At 41.0% G+C, this 23,009-nt stretch overlaps 1 protein-coding gene across 2 annotated transcripts in view; it reads right to left on the bottom strand.

Moving 5' to 3' along the window:
* Window positions 1-1,994: 1,994 nt before the first annotated feature.
* The window catches only part of LOC118380114 (polypeptide N-acetylgalactosaminyltransferase 18-like), a 94,705-nt gene continuing 73,690 nt past the window's right edge, over window positions 1,995-23,009 (bottom strand). Inside the window, exons 10-11 of one of the 2 annotated variants that reach the window (XM_052466108.1) lie at window positions 21,482-21,646; window positions 1,995-4,979 (exon numbers count right to left, since the gene is read on the bottom strand). In XM_052466108.1, coding sequence (XP_052322068.1) covers window positions 4,830-4,979; window positions 21,482-21,646 — 315 coding nt within the window. In that variant the 3' untranslated portion in view covers window positions 1,995-4,829. The remainder of the gene's footprint in view (window positions 4,980-21,481; window positions 21,647-23,009) is intronic. The other variant, XM_052466107.1, reaches the window with a different exon arrangement.

Here is a 23,009-nt window from a genome sequence, read left to right as displayed (position 1 = left end):
AGCCACTGATTCTTTCCAAACCACTCATTGTTGAATTTGCGATTGCCAACTTGTGTAATGTTTATGTTCAATGGCCGATGAGCACCGATACGTTTTATCCATAATTTCTCTTCATATGACAAGAATTAAAAAGGATTTGCCAGTAGATTGTCGACTTGATTCATGATTATGACTGCTAGCTAAGATTTTGAAAGTATGATGTTGACATGATCAGTCTTATCAAAGCTACTGTTTATGTAATGTGATTTGACGTCATTTTATCTGTGGCCAATGACCTTGAGCCTTCTTGGATGGGCACTTCTAATGTAACTCTGTGGCAGCACCCAAAGGGCTTGCATTTTCGAGCTCTACCCATAGATTTGGCGGTGACTTAGTGTCCCCATGAGTGACAGAAGCCAAACACGGCGCAACTAGAGAACATTACCAACCGCTATGCTCCGTATTTTCCGCTGGTTACCCCACCACAGAAACCCCTGAGCTAGACTGAAACACCTGCATTCTGGAGTTTCCTTTCTCCAAAAAGCAAAAAAGAGACCATGTTTGTATGCGGCTTTATTAACTCGATGAATTTTTATGTATTTTTTTACATTGTTTCCAAACTGATATGTGACACGTATTAATGCCAAAATAACGTGCTAAACAGGCAACTAAAACATTTGATTTTTGATTTTTTTTGTTGTTGCTAAAAACGTGGGGTTCAAAACACCTGCCCTGAATGATGGGTCACCACTGGATCAGCCATTTAGAGGCTTCAGTCCATAAAAAACGGATCGTGAATAGTTTATATTTGGCTTAGGTTGCCTGTATTGTACTGAAGGATCTGTCATTTAATTATCATCTGGCTGTGTGGTAACTGGTAACATTGTGACCTATGTGCTGAAGTCTCAGTCTACGGACCTTGAGTGATGCAGAGAATGAAGGTCAGGAGTACAGGGTTACGTCCTCAGCTGGTAAAGTGGACTATAGCCTACTGAGGCACCAACCCAGAGCAGCTAGATTAGTCTACCCTTAGATAGATCTCTCCTCCGAATATGTTTTTATGCATTATGGCTTTAATGTCCTGAAATCCTCTTACATGACTTAAAAGGCATATCATTTCCACCTCTCTCCAGGGTCAGCAAGGAGGGAGGGGTTCCTTTTCACCCTACATTCTTGTTGCTGACAGGTCTTCAGCCACAGCTCTAAAGTCAGTGGTGTAAAGTGAGTCAGTGAGAGGAATTATAGTTGGGGTCGATATGGGGAGAATCATGTTTGTGCAATTAATTATTTAGTAGTGGGAAATAGATGTATTTATATACATTAATGAATTCCTTTATTTCAGGGGTCAAGTGAATTGTACTAATTCAATCTGTCCTCAGCTCCTCTCCTCTCTGTTAACTTCATTCAGAGGCTTACCTGGATCACTGAAATACAAGAGTTACTGTAGTTTCAAAGAACATGTTTTATGGATGGTTTGCAGTGGCTCAGTCATTGTAGTGATGTGCAACCCATCTTAAAAGGGACCAAGGAGATGGAGTGTGGTTGCCAAGCTTATAAAATCTTAAATGTTGCAGTCATAGTAACAGGAACATGTAGAACCCAAAATGGTTTCTGCTCGGGACCCAGTGCAGGGTGTGTGAAGTGAAATAATCTGATAGACTACATCATGTGAGGTTTTCATAGTCAAGGACTCTTGTTTCCTTTAAGTCTTTTAATCATCACAAGTAAATAAATAGTTTTTGTTCATCAATTACCACAGTACAGTAACACTGTAAAATGGGCCATGCTCAAAGGGTCTGAGCTGTGTAACAGTCAGATCACCAGTGATGTTCAGACTAAGGAGTAAGGATTACTATTCAATAGTTACTGTCAAGGATAAGGGGTCTTGTGAGTACAGTGATAGTTGTTCAATTGTCGAAAGTCTTATACTCAATAGTACTAGTTGTTATAGTTGGAGATACATTTCTAAACTGAAAAAAAAAAACTTCTCTCCCATTCCAAACATTCAACTTGTGCCAGCTTTTGGAGCTTCAAGTAGTAATGAGCTGTCACTTTCCAATGTGTCCTCCCACCATTTACACCCTCAAAAAGTATGTTACTCAGCTCCATCTTCTGTGACAGCTGCTTATTTTGCCAGGGCAATTCAAACACATCATCATTACTTCAGCAATAACTGAAATTCAAAAAATGCTCCGTGTTGTTAGTGCATCTCTATGAGTGACGTAAGTGGTTTGACAAGACTGAAATAAAATATTACTTTTTGGATGTTTACATTCCATTAACCCTTTACACTCATGGAAAATGGCCTATATATGGATAGGACAAATTGAAATGTTTCTTACAGAAGAAATATGAAAAGCATATGCATAACCATGCCAGCAATAGAAAATAAATAGTTAGATTATGGAAAAATTATTATTCCAAAGGGTGAGGCCACAACAGTTCACCTGACAAGACGGAATCCAAACATTACACTGTTGATTGTATGTGCATTTTACATTTACTGTACTTTTCACAACATTTGTTGATAATGAAATCTGAAAATACTCTGGATACATTCACTAACTTAAGAATATTTCTGGATAATGTTGGGTAGGTGCAACATAAGACCAACAGAAATTGCAAGGGTTTGTGTGAGATGACTAACTGGTGTCTCCAAATGGCCAGGCATACACCTCTGCAAAGTGTGCACACTTCCTAAGTAATTTCAATGCACTTTTATGACTCAAAGAAGATTCAACTATAAGGTGCTTTTTTGTAGCTTTCCTGGCTGTGCCATTGAGGAACGAGAGCAAGCACACTTATTGTTATGGTTGGAAAAACAACCCTGCATCCACCCCATCACACAACTACTGTTTATGCAATCCAAAAACGGTCCATTATAAATCCAATCGGGGTCAGGAGGGCATCATTTGAAAGATTGTTTTATTGCAAACATGACTAGCTAAGTTATAAAATACAATATTAGTGTTAGGCTTTCACAATGCAATTCAGCAAAACCGATCATATTTTTGATGCGCATAGAAAGGTATCATGAGTGCATTTCACTGTACTTGTACATATGACATTAAAACTTGAAACATTCAGGTGCGTGTGCCACGACAAATTTTCCTTACAATAGACAAGACTCATTCTGTTCAGAACAATGCAGCGTGACGCCTTGTCATCTTGTAACTGTAAATCAAATATACTGATCATAAACACAGTATATGACATGAGTTTTATGCTATGGAAATGTGAAGTGCACATTTGGGATCACGGGTGTTTGGATGACATCAAAGCGGTATTTATTATAATCCTCAATGTCTCATCCCACTGGGCAGACATCAATTCAACGTTGGTTCAATGTAATTTTATTGAAACTTTGATTTAACCAGTGTGTTCCCAGGGATTTTTCAAAATACAAAAAGTCCTCTTATTTTACACCATTTCCCACACTCAAACAAAAAATGTGCAGAAGTTGCCCCATTAGCTCAAGTTCAGAACGGCTGTCAGTCAAAACCCATACAGTGCCGTGAAGCGCAGAGCCAGAGCTCGAACTTCATGTATAGCATGCTACTTGTCAGCCAGTGTGTTCCAATTAAGGCGTTTATCAGTTCCTAAATCTGCCATTTTCAACCTGTATACAAGTATGAGTGTAAAGGGCTGTGCTGTCCCATAGAAGCACATTTGTTATCAGAAATTCCAGTGGTGTATGTGGATGCTGTGCCTCCTCCACTGCTTCAACAATTAGTGTAAATTCCCTGTGACAGATACAAGCATGAACATGAACGGAGTGATGCGTTTTGAGTGCCATCACGTGCATCTTTCATGACTTTTAACTCAATTTCTAGAAGCTAATGAGGACTGACATGTTAAATCGATGAAAACATCTCTCCTGCACTCCTCTTCAGGAACCAAGTCATAATTTAAGAATATATTTCTCTGTAGGACACGCAAGCAGTGTAGTGAAACGGGAGTTAGTTCTACAAAGTACTTTTAATTAGCAACATATGAAAACCAACATGAAAGCATTCATTTCCCATTTGAAATATACAGGACATTAAGTAAATTAAATCAGTGTCCTTATATTGGTAATAACAGTGATAACATAAGGACATTTGTTTCATCATACAGAGGATATTATTACTGGACGTTTCACTCATGCTCCATTATTACCCAGCCGCTGCTGTCAACAAGTCCTGTATTTCTCAGGATATGGGGAAAATAATGATTGCATTCTTTGCAAAAGCCTACATTTTTATGCGTTGTGAAAAATAATTATTGTATCAAATAGACTATTAAGGTGTCTTCACAAAAACAAAACTGAGATGGACCATCTTGATTGACTTTCACAAGAGCATAAGGAATTACTCAGGATGGATAATCAGCCACAGAATATTTTTTTCTCATCAGCATTTTTACTGAAGGTTTTTATAAATATCCAGCATATACACTTGTAAAAAAAGTGTGTATATTCGCGACAGTTCCTCGAACCCGACCACTTTATCTTATAATAAAAGCTGTCTACAAACAAACCTGAGACACAAAAGAAACCAGAATAAGAAAGGTTTTTCAAACACATGCTACACAGTAGCAGAAATTACATGATGTATATTAGAGCCAATGCCAGCCTAAATTCAGCATAACAAAAGACAATCTGACACTTAAATCCCACATACACTATGAATCCAGGAATTGTTTAATATTGATCAAATCATGTCTGAGTCTAAGAGATTGCATACTTATAATTCAATTCTTGCCGTCCTCAATAAATATATAGTTTTAAGAAGCAAAGCTTCTATGTCTGTCAGTCACAGGTCCAGTGTTCACCATGGGCAACTCTTTCCCCTGCAGGACTCAGGATCCCCTCATTGGCGAGTGTAGGTTGACAGTAGGTTGGTGATTGTCCATTTCTGACCAGAACACTTCTGTATGGCCAGCTGGTAGCCAAACTCCATTTCACTGCTCGCGACAAGCTCCAGACAATGCTTGGACTTCCTGTTCTCTATGGAACCTCCCTATAGGACACAAAGCATATTACAACGTTGAATCATGCAGTCATTTCACTGTGCTGAAATGCATTGTGTCCATCAGGGAGCTCCGACTTCCACCGTAATGGCAGGCCATTTAAAATCCATAGGATAGTTAGTTGTACATCTGTAATCACATATCAGTAAAATGAATGCAGATGATGGATCTTTTAATAATGTCAATCTATAGACAGGTTGGTTGTTTAGCAACAAAACTGACTAGTGCGCAACTACGGGGCAAAACAGACAGGGTTGCCTTGGACTTAACATGTAAACTACAATTAGTCTCCAATGTTTATTGAAAACAAATACATTTGCACATTGAGCACTTGTCTCTCAAATACATTGTTACATTGATTCGCCGCACCTTAGCACTCACGCACACACCCATACAGACCCACACAGACATACACGTCACAAATGCTGACATGATTGCTAAATACTGCACAATTTAAAAAGGGTAGGAAGAATGAGTTAACTCTCCAAAGTAACAACACGCTTTGGTCAAAGACTTAGTAACTTATACATTTATTTTAACTAGATTATTAATGACTTTGGAGTTATTAAAACTGGCTAACGTTAGCCACACCCAGGGGTGAAAGTAGATTTAATTTCTTCCCGGTATGGGATCTATGTGTGCTGTGGCAGACCAGGGGATTTGGTCAAGACATTTACACAGATCAGACAATTGTATTAGCTCAGTTGCAAGGGTGTTTATTAAATCACAAACAAAGAGAAAAGAATGGGTCTCCTCTAGGAGACTTCTTCCGGGATACCGTCTTCTGGAGTCTTGCTGTTTCCTGTGGGTAACAAAACCGAGCTCCCTCCGTTATTTCTGGTACTGAGCACAACTATACGGGAGTAATCTCTCTACCCCCCAGTCCCCAACCCCGTGTGCTGCCCTTCTGGCAGCTTTATGGGACCACAATCAGCCCGAATTAGTCCTAGCCAGAGAGCCTGTCAAGACCTGGCATGTCCAGAGGGAGACATCGCGGCGTGATGTAGACTGTCGGTCACCAGGCCTCGACAGGTCTCCCCCTGGTGGCTAACTTGCTGTTTGCCACAAACCCCCTCCATCTTCTTAGCGCTGTTGTCAGTGCGACGTATGTCTCCCTTCTCGATAGGGCATCCACGTTCCCATGCTTCGCCCCTGACCTGTGCACAACAGAAAAAGATAAGCAAGAAACACCTGGTGACCCAATCGTTTGTCCTTTCCCCTGGCCATCAAGACCAGGAGAGCATGGTCTGTGACCAGGGTGAAGTGGGTACCCAACAGATCATACTTGAGTGACTAGCGTCCACTTCACCGCTAGGCACTCTTTCTCGACAATAGAGGACTTTTTTTCTCTAGGTATCAGCTTTCTGCTTATGTACATGATGGGGTGCATCGTGTCCTGGGACAGGACGGCCCCTAGTCCCATGCGTCCATCTGGACCAACATCGGTACCTGGAAATCTGACGTTACAAGAATCAGATGAGAGCAGTGCTTCCTTCAGGCGTCTGAACGCTGTTTCGGTCTCGCCCGTCCATTTCCCTGTTTTCGGGAGGCGGGCCCTGGTTAGATCAGTAAGGGGGAGGCTATAGCCCCAAAGTTGGGAATAAACCAGCTGTAGTATCCTGCCAGTCCCAGGAAGGACTTGACCTGTGTCTTGGTGTGTGGAACGGGCCAGTCAGGTACTGCGTGGACCTTCCTCTCCTGGGGCTTGACGTTCTAATCAAATACACTAGGTACTCCACCTCCTTGAACCCTAGCTTGCATTTCTTGGGGATCGCTGTCAACCCAGCTTGCCCGAGGGTGTCCAGCACCGCCTGGAGGCACGTCATGTGCTCTTCCCAATGTTGGCTGTGGATGATGTCACCATCCAAAAATGGGCCGCTGCATTCTGTTGATGGGGTCGGAGGACTCGGTCCATCAGGCACTAGAACGTGGGTGGGGCTCCGTGGAGACAATGAGAGGACCCGATTCTGATATAAGCCATCAGTCATCGAAAACACATTCTTCTCCTGGGAGGAGGCTGCCAACGGTACCTGCCAATATCCTGGTCAGGTCGAGGGTGCTGATATACTGGGCCTTTCCCCATCGGTCGATGAGCTCGACCACCCTCGAATTGGGGTAGGCGTCAAAAAAGCTGATGTCATTCACACCCCAGAAATCATTACAGAAGAGCTACGGTCCGGTTTGGGCACCAACACGTTTGGGCTGCACCATGTGCTGTGGGACACTTCAATGACACCCATCCTCAGCATAGCCTCCACTTCCTGTTTCATGGCCTTCCCTCGGGCCTCATGGATCCAATATGGCCTCTTTTGTACAGTTTCCCCGGGTCGGGTGCAGACGTGGTGTTCAATGAGGGTTGTGCAGCCCGTTTTTTCTGAGAACACTGCCATGTTCTGATCGACAAGCTCCCGGAGCACTTGCTTCTGGGCCGGGGCGAGGTCATCACTGCTCAGGACCACCACTGGTACCGTTGGCATCTGGTAAATCTGTTGGGGTTTCCTTCTCCCCCCCGGCTGTCGTACGCGGTAATTGACCGGTCCCAGCTTCTCTATCACCTCGTACGGCCCTTACCATGTTGCCAGGAACTTACTTTCTGCCGTGGGGATTAAGACCAACACTTTGTCTCTCACCTGGAAATCTCGGGGTACCCTGATTGTAGACATGGGCGTGTCGGGCCTTCTCCATGTGTTCCCTTACCACTGGCCATATGGCTGTCCGCAACCTCATCGTCTCCACGTGTTCTTCCATGTTGCATAAGGGGGACGGCTGGGCTTCCCACACCTCCTTGACAAGGTCTAGTAGGCACGTGGCCTCCTCCCATAGAGGAGGGGAAAACCCGGTGGATGACTGGGGCACTTCTCAGACCGAGAACATTAGGTGGGGAAGTAGCTGGGCCCAGTTCTTCCCGTCCTGCCATGCGGCCAAGTGGCTGCGTGCGCACCCTGAGGTTGAAGTTGCCCGAGTAGGTTTAGATCACAGGCACCTGTACGAGGAGGTCAGACAGGCAGGGAGTCCGGCGCCTGTAGTGGGCATCTCGGCCGTGGTCTGGGAGGGAGTGAAGGCGAGGGGCCTGGACAACATGCTCAAGGACCTGAATTTGTTGAGCCTCCACAAGTGCTTGCCGGTACGTTCCATCATGTACCGGCATAGTTTGGCGCAATCCCCCACCTGTCCAAGATCCTCTTGTGGCAGGGAGGAGACTGTGCGCCATGTCTTTTGGGACTGTGCCTTTGCCGGAGTAGTATGGGCTAGGGCACGGGTGTTGTTAGGTTTGGTAAGAGGGGATTTTGTATTGACGTGGGCCAGGTTAGAGAGAGGTGTAGGGAGAGCGAGAAGGACGGATAGGGACATGTTTCTGCTCTGGCTTCTCATGAGTCTCTTTAAACGGGGGCTGTGGGAAGCCAGGCAGAACATGGTGAAGACAGGGAGAGATTGGGGGGGTGGAAGGGATAGTGAGGAGGGTGGAAAGAGATTTGAGGGGGAGGATGAAGAGGGAGGAGAGGAAGTGGGGGCAGCATGCTGCCCGGGAGTGGTGGAAGGGGGGTTTAGGGCTGGGTGTCATATAGATTTGTAAGGAGATAGATTAGGGACAGGGAGATAGGGAAAGGTATTTTGTAGGATGACGGGGAGGGAAGATGCTCCCCTGAGGTTTTGTTTGGGGTTTTTGTTTAGTTAAATTAAAATACCATTATTGGAGTATGAATGAAAATTATGAGTTGTAAAGAATGAATGGTATTGAATGTAATAAATTATTTTTTCGAAAAACAAAATGGGCTGTTTCGGTTTCCGCGTTACGTTTCTTGTTTTGTATTGTTAATGTTTATTCGTTATTAAACATGTATCAAAATTACCATGCTGCAATTTGGTCCGATCCTTGCTACACTTCCTCTTCAGAGGAGGAGATAAAAGAAAACCTTAACCCAATTGCATTCAGCAAAGAATGAAATTGCAAGAGCTAGCCATGTATTATCCCACAAAATTGCTAAACATAGCAAGCCATTCGCGGAGGGCGAATTCATTAAATCATGTTTAATAGACTCTGAAGCAATACTTTGCCCTGACGAGAAAGAGTGGTTTGAAAATGTTTTTCTGCCAAGACCAACAGTGACACAGCGTGTTGAGGACATCGCAGAGAATATGGAACAGTTGAAAGACAAGGTAAAGGATTTCAACTATTTCTCCTTGGCCCTGGATGAGAGCAGCGATGCACGTGACACGGCGCAGTTGTTGATATTCTTACGAGGCATAATCTCAGACTTTGAAATTACAGAGGAGTTTGCTTCAGTGCAGTCAATGACGAGCACAACCACAGGGAAATATTTATTGGAGATTAATAAGTGTGTGGCAAAGCTGGGACTGAGTTTTGAAAAGTTATATAGTGTGACCACTGATAGGTGCTTAAACTTGACAAGAAAAGATCAAATCAAATCACATTTTATTTGTCACATACACATGGTTAGCAGATGTTAATGCGAGTGTAGCGAAATGCTTGTGCTTCTAGTTCTGACAATGCAGTGATAACCAACAAGTAATCTAACTAACAATTCCAAAACTACTGTCTTATACACAGTGTAAGGGGATAAGGAATATGTACATAAGGATATATGAATGAGTGATGGTACAGAGCAGCATACAGTAGATGGTATCGAGTACAGTATATACGTATGAGATGAGTATGTAGACAAAGTAAACAAAGTGGCATAGTTAAAGTGGCTAGTGATACATGTATTACATAAGGATGCAGTAGATGATATAGAGTACAGTATATACATATGAGATGAGTATGTAGACAAAGTAAACAAAGTGGCATAGTTAAAGTGGCTAGTGATACATGTATTACATAAGGATGCAGTCGATGATGTAGAGTACAGTATATACGTATGCATATGAGATGAATAATGTAGGGTAAGTAACATTATATAAGGTAGCATTGTTTAAAGTGGCTAGTGATATATTTACATAATTTCCCATCAATTCCCATTATTAAAGTGGCTGGAGTTGGGTCAGTGTCAATGACAGTGTGTTGGCAGCAGCCACTCAATGTTAGTGGTGGCTGTTTAACAGTCTGATGGCCTTGAGATAGAAGCTGTTTTTCAGTCTCTCGGTCCCAGCTTTGATGCACCTGTACTGACCTCGCCTTCTGGATGATAGCGGGGTGAACAGGCAGTGGTTCGGGTGGTTGATGTCCTTGATGATCTTTATGGCCTTCCTGTAACATCGGGTGGTGTAGGTGTCCTGGAGGGCAGGTAGTTTGCCCCCCGGTGATGCGTTGTGCAGACCTCACTAAGACAATGGCCTTTTTAGAAGGATACAAGATCAAGTAGCTGAGCTGAACCCAGATCAGACAATTATTTTCCTGTATTGCATTATTCACCAGGAGGTGCTCTGTAAATGCGTTCTGAAAATGAGCCATGTTGTGGATACAGTCACTAAAGTGGTAAACTTTAATAAGAGCTAAATCTGATTTTGTCTTCACCATGGACATCATGGCCCTCATGAATGAACTATATTTCAAACTACAAGGGAAGGACATTTTTGCACATCAGATGTACAGCCTTGTCAAAGCCCTCAAGGGAAAATTACTCCTCCTGACCCGCCAAGTAGAAGCCAAAAATCTCACCCACCTTCCAACACTACTGGTCTGTTCCCTATCAGATGACAAGCGGGAGAAGTATACATCGCTGCTGCGTGCTTTGAACGGTGAGTTCTCGTCGTTTTCAGGATTTCAAAGCGTTGGAAAATGACATGCTGTTGGTTTCCTCTCCTTTCACCTTCAATATGGATAACGCTCCCATTGACCTGCATCTTGAGCTTATCGATCTTCAGTCTGATGCAGTGATTGGAGAACTATTCAAAACAATGTCACTGATGAGGTTCTATGCATCTCTCGATGAACAAATCTTTCCAAAGATTAGGAGTCATGCTCAGAAGATGTTTGTACTGTTTGGGTCTACCTATGTATGTGAACAGACATTTTCAGTGATGAAAGATAAGTCAAGGCACAGATCATCTCTTACAGACTCTCACCTCCCAGCAATCCTGCGCATAGCGACGTCAGAAACTAATCCTGACTTCACTGCTCTAGTCAATGCCCATCAGAGACTTCACTCCTCACACTGAGTAATTTCAATGTAATGTTGAACTCTCTCATGTTTTTGTGCATACCCGTTAACAAGAATTCTGTCCGTGGTGCTGAATGCAGTGTACTTTTTCCTCCGTGTAATTAATTGCATGTTTAATGGTTTATTTCTGTGCATGTTAAAAAAAGTTAAATAAGTAGCACATGATTTACAGTAGATATATCTGTCAACACAGTCATACATATGATGTATAATCCTGTAATATGATTCTGGCCCGCGATGGCAAAAATATATTCTAATGTGACCCCATGGAAAATAATTGCCCAGGCCTGATTAGATGTCATAATTGCATGGAACTCCCATCTCATATTGTTCAAATTTATTTTAGTTGATTTAATTAGGCAAGTCAGTTAACAACAAATTCGTATTTTCAATGACGGCCTAGGAACAGTGGGTTAACTGCCTCGTTCAGGGGCAAAACGACAGATTTTTACCTGGTCAGCTCAGGGATTCCATCTAGCAACCTTTCCGGTTTATGGCCCAACGCTCTAACCACTAGGTTCGCAGAACAGCAAACCTTGATTAAGGGGAGGGTAGGCTATGCTTAGTTTTTTTAATCAAATTAAACAAAATGGGGGGGTAACCAATATTTAGTTTTTAAATACGAGATTCTCTGGCACAAAAGGGATATCTCTTAATTCATGAGCACTGTGCGTCATGGCTGGATCCAACAGCAAAACATCCATGCCATTATCAACTGCGTTACTGTTAAGATCTTTTCTACTTTTGCGATTGTTTTTAAGAACACACCTCAAATATTGCCACCGCAAGGGGATGCTAAGCTACAGGACTGTTTCACTAGCACAGACTTAAATGTGTTGCGGGGTTCATACGATAATGTTGAGGAGTTTACTGCATCAGTTACTGGATTCATTAAAGCTGCAACATATCACTTTTTTGGACACCAGATAAAAATCACAGAAATGTGAGTTATAGATCTGTCATTCTCATTGAAAGCAAGTCTGAGAAGCGCTAGATCTGTTCTATGTACGCTATTTCTATGCATTCTGTGCTTAAGATTGGTTTTACTTTCGGTTTGGTACATACGCTTTAAACAACTAAAAATACAATAGTTGGTTGTGGAAAATATATTTCACAGTAGTTTACATGGTACAAAGATTCTCTAGGGTTAGGGGAGGGTTTGGCTGGGGTAGGTCGTCATTGTAAATAAGAATTTGTTCTAAACGGACTTGCTTAATAAATAAAGGATAAAGGATCAATAAAAAAAACACTATACTTGCTTGTTTTGTCACAAACTGAAATTGGGCAAACTATTAGAATTTTAGCCACCAAGAAATGGGGGAGCAATTTCTGCATAGTGAATCTTTAAGAAGTGCATTGACGACGTCGTCCCCACAGTGACCGTACATACATACCCCAACCAGAAGCCATGGATTACAGGCAGCACCCACACTGAGCTAAAGGCTGGCCGCTTTCCAGGAGCTAATCCGGATGCTTATAATAACTCCCGATACGACCTACAACAAACCATCAAACAGGCAAAGAGTGAATACAGGACTAAGAAGTCACAATGTATTTTGTGATTGTAGGTTGTTAGAATAGCTACTTCAGAGTACCATTCGGAAATGTTCTCATAGATAGATGCTTCGGCGGTTGTCGCTATTCTCGTTCTAGGTTTACGTCATTTCTAGTTGCAGACCAGTAATTTGTGTCGTCTAGAATTTGCTCCTTCAGAAGTGAATCGATAGTCTCGGAGTTGAACCATTTCTAGCCATGTAGCCAAAACTACAGCTGTCTGTTCTCCATGGCCTAAAGAATTGTAGCCATTCCAATTTGGGGACTTCCTCCCGGCATTCTCAGACTTAATGTATATTTTGTAGGAAGTGGGTTTTAACACTATGGAAAAGGGCGGTTCTATGACCCCTGATGTAATGTCTGGGCTCATGGGGGTGTGGCCACTGACTAGTTAAAATATTATAACTAAACAAGTATCTCATTTAGAAGGCCAACATGACATTCATTACATCTTCTCACAACTAGTTTCATATTCAACAATATATTTTACACAACATTCAGGTAGAAAACTAATAACATAAATGTACACTTCCAAAACTACCATTGTTCAACTTCGACAGGTTTGTTCTTTAAATACCCACAGACCATTCCCACATTCTCAAAAATATAAATATTGTTTAATCCTCCAATTTGGGGAATAGGAGTTGGCAAAAAACAAACCAAACACAGCATTCTGCAGAAAGAATGGTTAAGCATGGTGGTGAATTCTAAAAGGAGAATCTCAGGCCAACTGTCTGTGAGCTGAAGTTGAAGCGTACCTTGGTCATGCAGCAAGACAATGATCAAAAACACAAGCAAGTCTACATAGAATGGTTGAAAAGCAAAAAATGTTACGTTTTGGAATGGCCTAGTCAAACCTAAACCCGATTGAGATGTGGCAGAACCTGAAACGAGTAGTTGATGCTCGAAAACCCACAAATGTTAAAGCATATCTGCATGGAAGAGTGGGCCAAAATTCCTCCACAGCGATGTGAGACTGATCAACAAGTACAGGAAGCATTTGGTTGCAGTCATTGCAGCTAAAGGTGGCTCAACCAGTTAGAGCGTAAGGGGGAAATCCCTTTTTCCACACAGGGGCATTGAGTGTTACTTATTTGATTCATTTAAGAAAGTTATGCATCACAATTTTGTGTTGTTGTTTCACTCAGGTTCCCTCAATTATTAGGTATCGGGTTGAAAATCTGATAACATTCAATGTCAAAAATATGCAAAAATAGAGAAAATCTGAAAGGGGTCAAATACTTTCCCATGGTACTATATGTGTAATACCGCTGCAGTTTTTTGTTGCCTTGAGTTTCACTTTAAAAAGCAATGCTGTCAATATAGATGTCATTCAGATCTACATGAATACATTCAAATCACAAAGACAAACCTTTTAATACATTAACTTTAAAACCTTGGAGGGGGCAGGACCAGGTTCTAAGGTAAATGTCTGAGAGAAAGATGGGGCTAGTGCAAAAGCAGGTCATGAGAGTTACAAATGGGAGCGAGCCTAACCATGATGTATAGTAATGAAACGGACGTCAGTGTGTTGCTAACAGTATAGATTCCTCCACTGTCCCTGTCCCCATAATGGGCTCGAATGAGTGATCCTGTGCTCGCAGACAAATGGAACCATCCTCCTTGACAATGTACAGTACAAACCGTTTGAGATATGAAAAATCTCATTCAATAGCTCCATCGGCAACATTTCAAGCTAGGTGTGGAGTAAACTTATAGGCTACTTCTTATCCCATATTCTTCATTACGAACTAGTCACAAACTGCTACTAGAATTGGGATTATTTGCTTAAGTATTTTTACCTGAGAACTACAACAAAAACAGTAGCTAAGTGGAATGGACATCGTATTCTGATTAAAGTAATTGTGGGAATTTCGAGTTGAATCTAGAGACATTCAGCCATGGCATTCTAAACATTCTTATTTGGTTAGCAAGCTAGCTAAAGTTAACATAACTAGCTAGCTACGTCTGTATAATAAATAGTGTGTAACATGATTTTTGACTGGCTACCTTATCTCTGTAACCCACACATACAGATAATTTTAAGGTCCCTCAATCGAGCAGTGAATGTCAAACAGAGATTCAATCACAACGATTAAGGACGTTTTCCAATACCTCACAAAGGACACCAATTGGTAGATAGGAGAGAAAAAAAAGACATTGACTATCCCTTTGAGCATGGTGAAGTTATTAATTACAGTTAGTAACAGTTTTGCATTAACTCGTGTTCAAAATGTATGGAAAGACTTGTCTTGCTATGATCAACAATGAACCTGACAGAGCTTGAATCATTTTTAAAAGAATAATGTGCAAATATTGTACATTCCGGTTGTGCAAAGCTCCTAGAGACTTACCCCAAAAGACTCAGCTGTAATTGCTGCCAAAGTGATTCTAACATGTAAATAAGATATTTATGCATTTCATTATCAATAAATAAAAATAAGATATTTTTTTTTGACCCATTTTGAATTCAGGCTGTAACAACAAAATGTGGAATACTTCAAGGGGTATGAATACTTTCTGAAGGCACCGTACATAATGGTGAATCACATCGAATCAAATAAGGCCACTGTCAAACTGCTTTTTACACACCATAAAACACAAATTGGAATTACATTTTAAAATCAGGGATCATGTTTAAGATACTTTTCATTATTACTGTTGTCTTTAATCTAATATTGCAAATCTAGCTTGTTTGTTACTTGGTCCATGATTTTGAATTTTGGTCCTAGGTTGGTTGCACCATCTGTACCACATCATCTTGGTTGGTAGTCCTTACTATTACACCATATTTCACATAATGACATCGATGATGTCACAGAACTGGACAAAACTTTAAACTTGCTCTTTCTGAGCTCAGTGTTGATTTAATAGTCAAACAGTCAACATGGGCTTCTGTGGGCTCTTCAAGTGCCATAAGGCAAAAAGCTAAAAATCAAAGAAGATTGACATTGGAAATGAAGAGGGGGACAATATTAGCTCATCAAGGAGATTGATGTGCATCAGTGCTTATTTTTGCTACCTTTGATTTGGTCTGTGGATTGGTCAACAATTGATTTTGAATACAAACATGTCATATTTGATATAAATGGAATGAAAGTCTGTTCTCTCTCTTCTCCTGTATCCTGCCCATGGAATAAGGTTGTAAGGCCCATGGCCTGAGTAGGTCTGATTAGTTCATGCTTTGTCTTGTAAGTTAGCCATTGTGAATACTATCTCAGCATACAGATCCTATGTTAATGTCAGTATTGTCTTGAAGCTTTATGCCTTGTATGGGAATCCATTCATTTGACAAAGATATTAAATAATGCCTATTTTTATATTCGCTTCTCATGACCATTCCCAGATCTTACACAGCTAAATGCATAATAATTGCACATGGTTTAACTATAGTATCATATGGAGTCTGATATTCCGTTCAATAGACTTTGTTAACATACAAATTACATACTCTTATGATGTGTTACATGTGAGGTTTTTACAGTATAATATATGCTTAGCCTATATGATAAATATTACTCCACTACACGTAGAGGTAGACCAGGCAGCTCATCACCTTCCACGATCCTGGCTAAAAAAAGCCTCTGGATCTGGTGTGGGCAGAGGGGTGCATTACAGCAGAGTTCCCACCATGTTGTGGCTGTTGCGTTTCATTTTTATCTTTCAACTTGAATGAGAAAAGACTAATCCGCTGAAGTTCCTTACTGGCATACCAAATAAAGGAGATTTTAGCATTGAAAGTAGATTGCTTTGTTGTGATCATTTTAAATAGTATTTTAATAGTATACTGTATGTATTCTGTATACTGTATGTTTTAACAGTCTTTTTTCAATGTGTTAGATATTAGAAGGGTTTCTATAAATATTACATTGATTATAACGCTGTCATCTGCAAAACATATGGCAGGTTCACAAATGCAAAACAGTTCAATGATTGCATATTGCTGTTATGTCTGAAACAAATTACATTTGATTTTCATCTCAGCAGTGCAGCTAGTAATTTATGCTGGTACAGACTGCTGTGCCCAGACTAACTATTGAACTCCAATACCGGAAGGCCCTAAATCTAAATTCCTTAGACAATTAATTTAATTCCTAATTAATCTCTTCACTCCGATATGAATGAATTATTGCAGAGCCTATTTATCCTGCACTCGTCTTTTTGCACATGTCAACTCCTCCACATTAGTGGGTATTTGTTTTCTGTGTGCATAAAATTTGTGTTTGCTCCTCCACAGTGTGCTCAGGAGTGTGCTCTTTCCTTGGTCCCAGGGGAGAGGGTCTGAGATGGACTTTACCTCTGGCAACGAACCAACTCTGCTCTCCTCTCCATACAACACTCATTCAATATCCTGAGTGGGCCAAACCCAAATATTGATTTGCTATCCTAAGTAGAAGCTGAAATTCATCTGGCTTTGAAGGTTGTGAGGCGTATGTGTCCTGCGCTCCGATTCGGTAATCAGGGAGCTTATGAACTTGGAAGTGTCACACTGTGTACCATCTACTGCTAGTCTGAAAGTAGAATCATAAGTTACAGGCACCAATACTGTCTACACATTGTTATCATGAAATAGCTATTTATTTTAAGGTACAATAGAAGGTGGGATTTGTTTTTCTTCAATGTATCATTCGTAATTCCTTGCACTGGGTCTGTCACAGTAGGTAGCCAATGTTCACAAATGGAAAATATAGGAAACTTAATGCATCTTTAGATGGCAGTATTATAAATCAGTATGAGCGCTCAGCAGACAGCATTTGATATGAAGATAAAAACAACACATTCTTCTGAAAACATTGTTTGTTGAACCGTCTGTGTAGGGTAGAAGGAGGCTGGAGTAGCTGTGGTAGTAAATTATGTATTATTCTGATAAGGAGGCAGCATGGCAGCGCGGCTGGAAGCCCGAGAGGCAGCCCCAAAAATGTATTGGGGGAGAGGCGCACGGGGAGTGTGGCTAAGTCAGGTAGGAGACCTGAGCCAACTCCCCATGCTTACCGGAGAGCGAGAGGGACCATGCAGACACCGTGTTATGCAGTGGAGCGCACGGTGTCCCCGGTGTGTGTGCATAGCCCGGTGTGATTAGGTAACCCCCATGAACTGTAAATCAGTAAATTCTCCCATAAAATTTCAAAGAAAAACTAAATCACACACACACACACACACACACACACACACACACACACACACACACACACACACACACACACACACACACACACACACACACACACACACACACACACACACACACACACACACACACACAGCTTGGAAGGAGGGACACATTGGGGTGCGTAGAGACATACACTGCCTGCATTAGTTAACCTTGTTGGAACTATTAAAGAACCATCAGATCTAGAGTTCCGAAACTTTAGAAACCTGTTCTAGACCTCAGGTCGATAGTGCATGGTGAGTTACGTGGCTCTAGAATGTTCTCGGACCGAGAAACAGCCTCGTACATTTGCAATAACTTCAATTCATTTTTGCATCACGAAAATGACGACATTTAAAAATGTCCCAGAGTCGCAAGACTAGGTGCATTGCGACCGCCTCGGCCCATATAGACGGACCCCCAACGTTTCTGTCCGATAGCTCATTCAAGGACCCCGTAGCAAGGCATGGAAAAAAGTGGATTTTAAGCACCATTTAGGGTCTTGCTCGGGCACCAAATGACCTATCGAACTGAAACTTGGGATTTGGGGTTGCCTCAGCTAGGCCTACACATAACATCAGAACTGGACCCGCAGCTAGAACGTAACTACGTTTTTTACGTTTTTATTATGGTTTGAACAGAAGGCGTTGTGAATTTTGGGCCAGCTCTGAAGTATGTGATAGTTGGAAAAAGTGGGTTTGGTGTCAGTTTGTATCAGTTTGGTGTCAGAATGATATCTAATTGACTGATGGACGGTGACTTGCTGGTGACTCTTGTCCATTTGGAATATGTTTAAACAGTGAGGTACCATCACCAAAGTGACATTCTGAAATCAATCCTAACGAGCAATGGAGAGGAACCAGAATCACTGCCCAGCCATCCCGAGTTCATCGGGCCAGTCAATTTTGCATTTCTGCAGGATTTTTGAGCATGACAAATTTGTGATGGTACATGCCCATTGAAACATATTACAAATGCACGTGCATTTGTAATATGATTCAACAGTGAAAAAACATCACCAAATGGACATGATGAAATCAACACAACGAGTGATGGAGAGGAACAACTATCACTGCCCGTCCATCCTGTGTTCATCAGGCCAGTCAATTTAGCATTTCTGCAGGATTTTTGAGCACGTCATTTGGCCCCAAAAAAAGTGACTATGACTTTTGACTTCCTATGAAATCATATTGCAAATGGACAAAACAAAAGTAAAAATAAAATAAAAATTATGATAATAAAATTGGACAAAAGTATATTCAGAGTTCTTACACATGTGTAATTGACAAAAAATAAAAATAAAAAATAACATTTTTAAGAATTTCGTAAAATGGTCCAGAAAGCACTTTAAGAGGTTGCTAGGTTTATGATTTTTTTCCCCAATTTTTCAAAATGTTGCTTTTGGATGTTGACTTGTGTTGCATTTGCAATATGAAAAACCACGGTGGAGCGTGAAGTGTTACACCTGGCATAAGCCATATGGCATTTGCAATCAACTTTGAACGAAACGACGCCGAATTGAGTGGTATTGGACACCGTGTATATGGTTTGTCCAGTGCCAATGACTTCCCATTCATTTTTGTCCATTTCAGGGGGGTGTTCCCTTACTTGGTTGTAAAATGTTCGTATGCTTTTGTAAGCGTGGCACTGTCCTCCGATAATTGCATGGTATGCTTTCGCCGTAAAATCTGAAATCTGACAAAGCGGCTGGATTAACAAGAAGTTCATCTTTAAACCGATGTATAACACTTGTATTTTTTAGGAATGTTTATTATGACCATTTTGAATTTGGCGCTCTGCAATTACACCACGGATGTTGTCTAGCGGAAGACCTGCACCAGAAAGGTTAAAGGCACAGTCAACGTAGTGTATGTAAACTTCTGACCGACTGGAATTGTGATACAGTGAATTATAAATTAAATAATCTGTCTGTTAACAATTGTTGAAAAAATTACTTGTGTCTTGCGCAAAGTAGATGTCCTAACCGACTTGCCAAAACTATAGTTGTTAACAAGAAATTTGTGAAGTGAAGTGAAACATTAGGACGAGCAATGTCGGGGTATGTATGTATGTATGTATGTATGTATGTATGTATGTATGTATGTATGTATGTATGTATGTATGTATGTATGTATGTATGTATGTATGTATGTATGTATACATACATACATACATACATACATACATACATACATACATACATACATACATACATACATACATACATACATACATACATACCCCGACATTGCTCGTCCTAATGTTTCTATATATCTTAATTCCATTCTTTTACTTTTAGATGTTTTTATAGTTGTGTATTACTGCACTGTTGGAGCTAGGAACACAAGCATTTCACAACACCCGCAATAACATAAGCGACCAATACAATTTGATTTGTTTGATTTAGCATGTGAGATCTGGTTTAGGTCTACCCTGACAAAACAGCTCACATATTCCCTGCTGCCTGTCCCACCTCCCCGGTAATATTCACTCCACCCTCTCTCCTGAATTAAGCATGCGTTTACAGCAAGCGCTTTTCATGGCTTGGTTATACGCTGTGATGAGTATTTGCGAGAGGTGATTGTGTTTAACATTTCTGTAATTCACTTTTTATTGGGGATTCCAAGTGATGTCTGTGAAGGGGCAAATAAAAATTTACCAATAAAATAAGAAGCTTATAAAAATCGATGTGGGATCTCAGATTTATACTGCATTGTCCCTCTTAAACTCTTCCCTCAGGGTCAAACACAGTTCAATATTTCAAAAGTTCACTTATCAATAATTCAAAGCCCCTGATTGGCCGCTTCAGAGACCCCCCCCTATCTCTCTTCACATGGAGGCAGAAAGGACCTCTGGCTTCAAACACAGCTAAAGTTTCTGCTGGATTTTAAAGCAGGAGTCCTTGTGCCCTCCCAAGAGGCAGCCCTACAGCTTATGATCAAACAGCCACCGACAAATTACTTTAGAATGGTAGTCCATTACGGTGACATAGGTATTTCATGGAATGACAGGTTGAATACTAACCAACCACTTTCCATTCTTCAGTAACTACTAAAGATTTCTAAATATGAAGTTTAATGACACACCCATTTATCCAGATTTTACTTCCACCATTACTAGTTCTTCATTTCAGAGTCTTTGACTAAACTTTCCTTTCAACTATTAAAAATGAAGGAGCCCTTATTTGAACACCTATTGGTGATGCTCTCAAAAATATAAAAAGGACAAAGTAGTACATTTCGCATGTGATTTTTTGACAGCAGGTTGACATTAGGGTGAGATTTAATGCCATCGTCTGCAGTGGAGAAGATGCAAAGTCATTAGGCGATGTTCATTGTTCTCCACAGAGAGGATCTATTGTGTTTAATGAGACAGGGTCCAATGTTCCACTTTGGCTTTTCATATGGTGCGAATGCTTTTTTTGTGACACTCCGTAATGTGAAACAAGGCCACTTGAGTGCGGGCTGGTGAACCACACTCTCAACCCACTAACAGAACCACTCTTCACATCTGCTCCTCTCCTTCAAATGCTCAACAGTCCAGTGCAGTGCCTTATTAGCCTGGTTCATCTACCACATTTGTAACTTTGTTTGTGACTAACTCAATACCCATCTGAACTGTACAGTGAATCTACATTCTCATGAGAGAAGACAGGAGTAGCCTTTACCTGAGTAAACTGCCAGGCGAGTTTCATGCGCTTGGCTGTGGCATAGCTGCACTCCAGGAGCCGCGGCCGACTGTTCACATCCACCAGGCACTTGTTGTCGTCGTCGTCGATGGTGGGGCTCAGGACCCCCAGGTGTAGCTGCTGCGTGTTTGTGTAGTACACATTCTAGAGAAGTACCAGATGAGTGTCAAGCAAAAAGAACGATTAGTAACAAGGAACAGAAATGCTATGCGTCTGACTGGAGGGACTGAATGCAAGCATCAGGGAGATAATTGGGTGGAATGATGTTTGTCTTTCGCAAACAAGACATTTTATTTGATTTTATTAGGATCTCTTTTAGTCCCCATTTGGACTAATCTTCCAAGAGTCCTTAACATTAAAATACAATTTATAATACAAACACACTTTCACATATAACACACTATTACAAACATACATAATACACTAGCATAATAACCCAATAAATACTCAATCTAATCTCAATCTCTTCATCTACTATAGTCCCACAACATTTCTATATACTATATTTAAATTGTTTTTAAATCATGTTTAAACTTATATATTGAAAGGTTTCTAGTTTGCTCAGTTAATTTATTCCATTTCTTTATTGCTCTAAATCGAAATGTTATTTTGCCCATTTCTTTTTTCTGTCTGGATAACGCATAGATGGTGGACAATCTATTCCTAGTATTTACGGAATGTCTGTCGCTTACCAACTGAATACCATTGTGAATAGAACTTGGCCATTTTAAATTATGTATATTATAAAATAAGTATGTTTTTTTCAATTATCTTGTCGATTGATGACCAACCAACAACACTGCGCATGACTGCAACAGAAGAACCATATCTCCACCTTAAAACAACTCATGACTGCAACAGAAGAACCACATCTCCGCCTTAAAACAACCCATGACTGCAACAGAAGAACCATATCTCCACCTTAAAACAACCCATGACTGCAACAGAAGAACCACATCTCCGCCTTAAAACAACCCATGACTGCAACAGAAGAACCATATCTCCGCCTTAAAACAATCCTTGCTGCTTTATTCTGTGCATTCTGCAGCCTCCTAACTTCACTAGTTGATGCATTTCCCCAGACCACCGAACAATAGTTCACTTGACTCTCAACCAATGCCTGTGTTATTTGCTGAAGGATTTTCCCTGGTAAATATTTAGCTATCCTTCTGATTATGCAGGCTGTTTTAATATTTTTTTGACATAGATTAGTTATTTGAGACGACCATGATAAACAGTTGTCTAGCTGCACTCCCAGTAGTTTGGTTTCTGCCACTTCTTCAATTTGTACTCAATTGTATCCCATGCTGTTTTGGCCTTTTCCTAGTTGAACAGACCAACATAACTTTGGTTTTCTTGGTGTTTAAAGCAAGTATGTTTTGGCAAACCCATTTCCTGATAATCTCCAAATCTCCTTGCAACGCTTGCTGTACCTGTTGAACCGATTGTCTTGCTGCATAAATTGTAGTATCATCTGCAAATATAGTAGCTTGAGTTTCAACCAAGG

Source organism: Oncorhynchus keta, chromosome 17 (assembly GCF_023373465.1).
Source record: "Oncorhynchus keta strain PuntledgeMale-10-30-2019 chromosome 17, Oket_V2, whole genome shotgun sequence".
In the NCBI taxonomy this organism is placed as follows: domain Eukaryota; kingdom Metazoa; phylum Chordata; class Actinopteri; order Salmoniformes; family Salmonidae; genus Oncorhynchus; species Oncorhynchus keta.
Note: the sequence above shows the minus strand (reverse complement) of the source record. Positions and strands in the feature narration are given on the sequence as shown.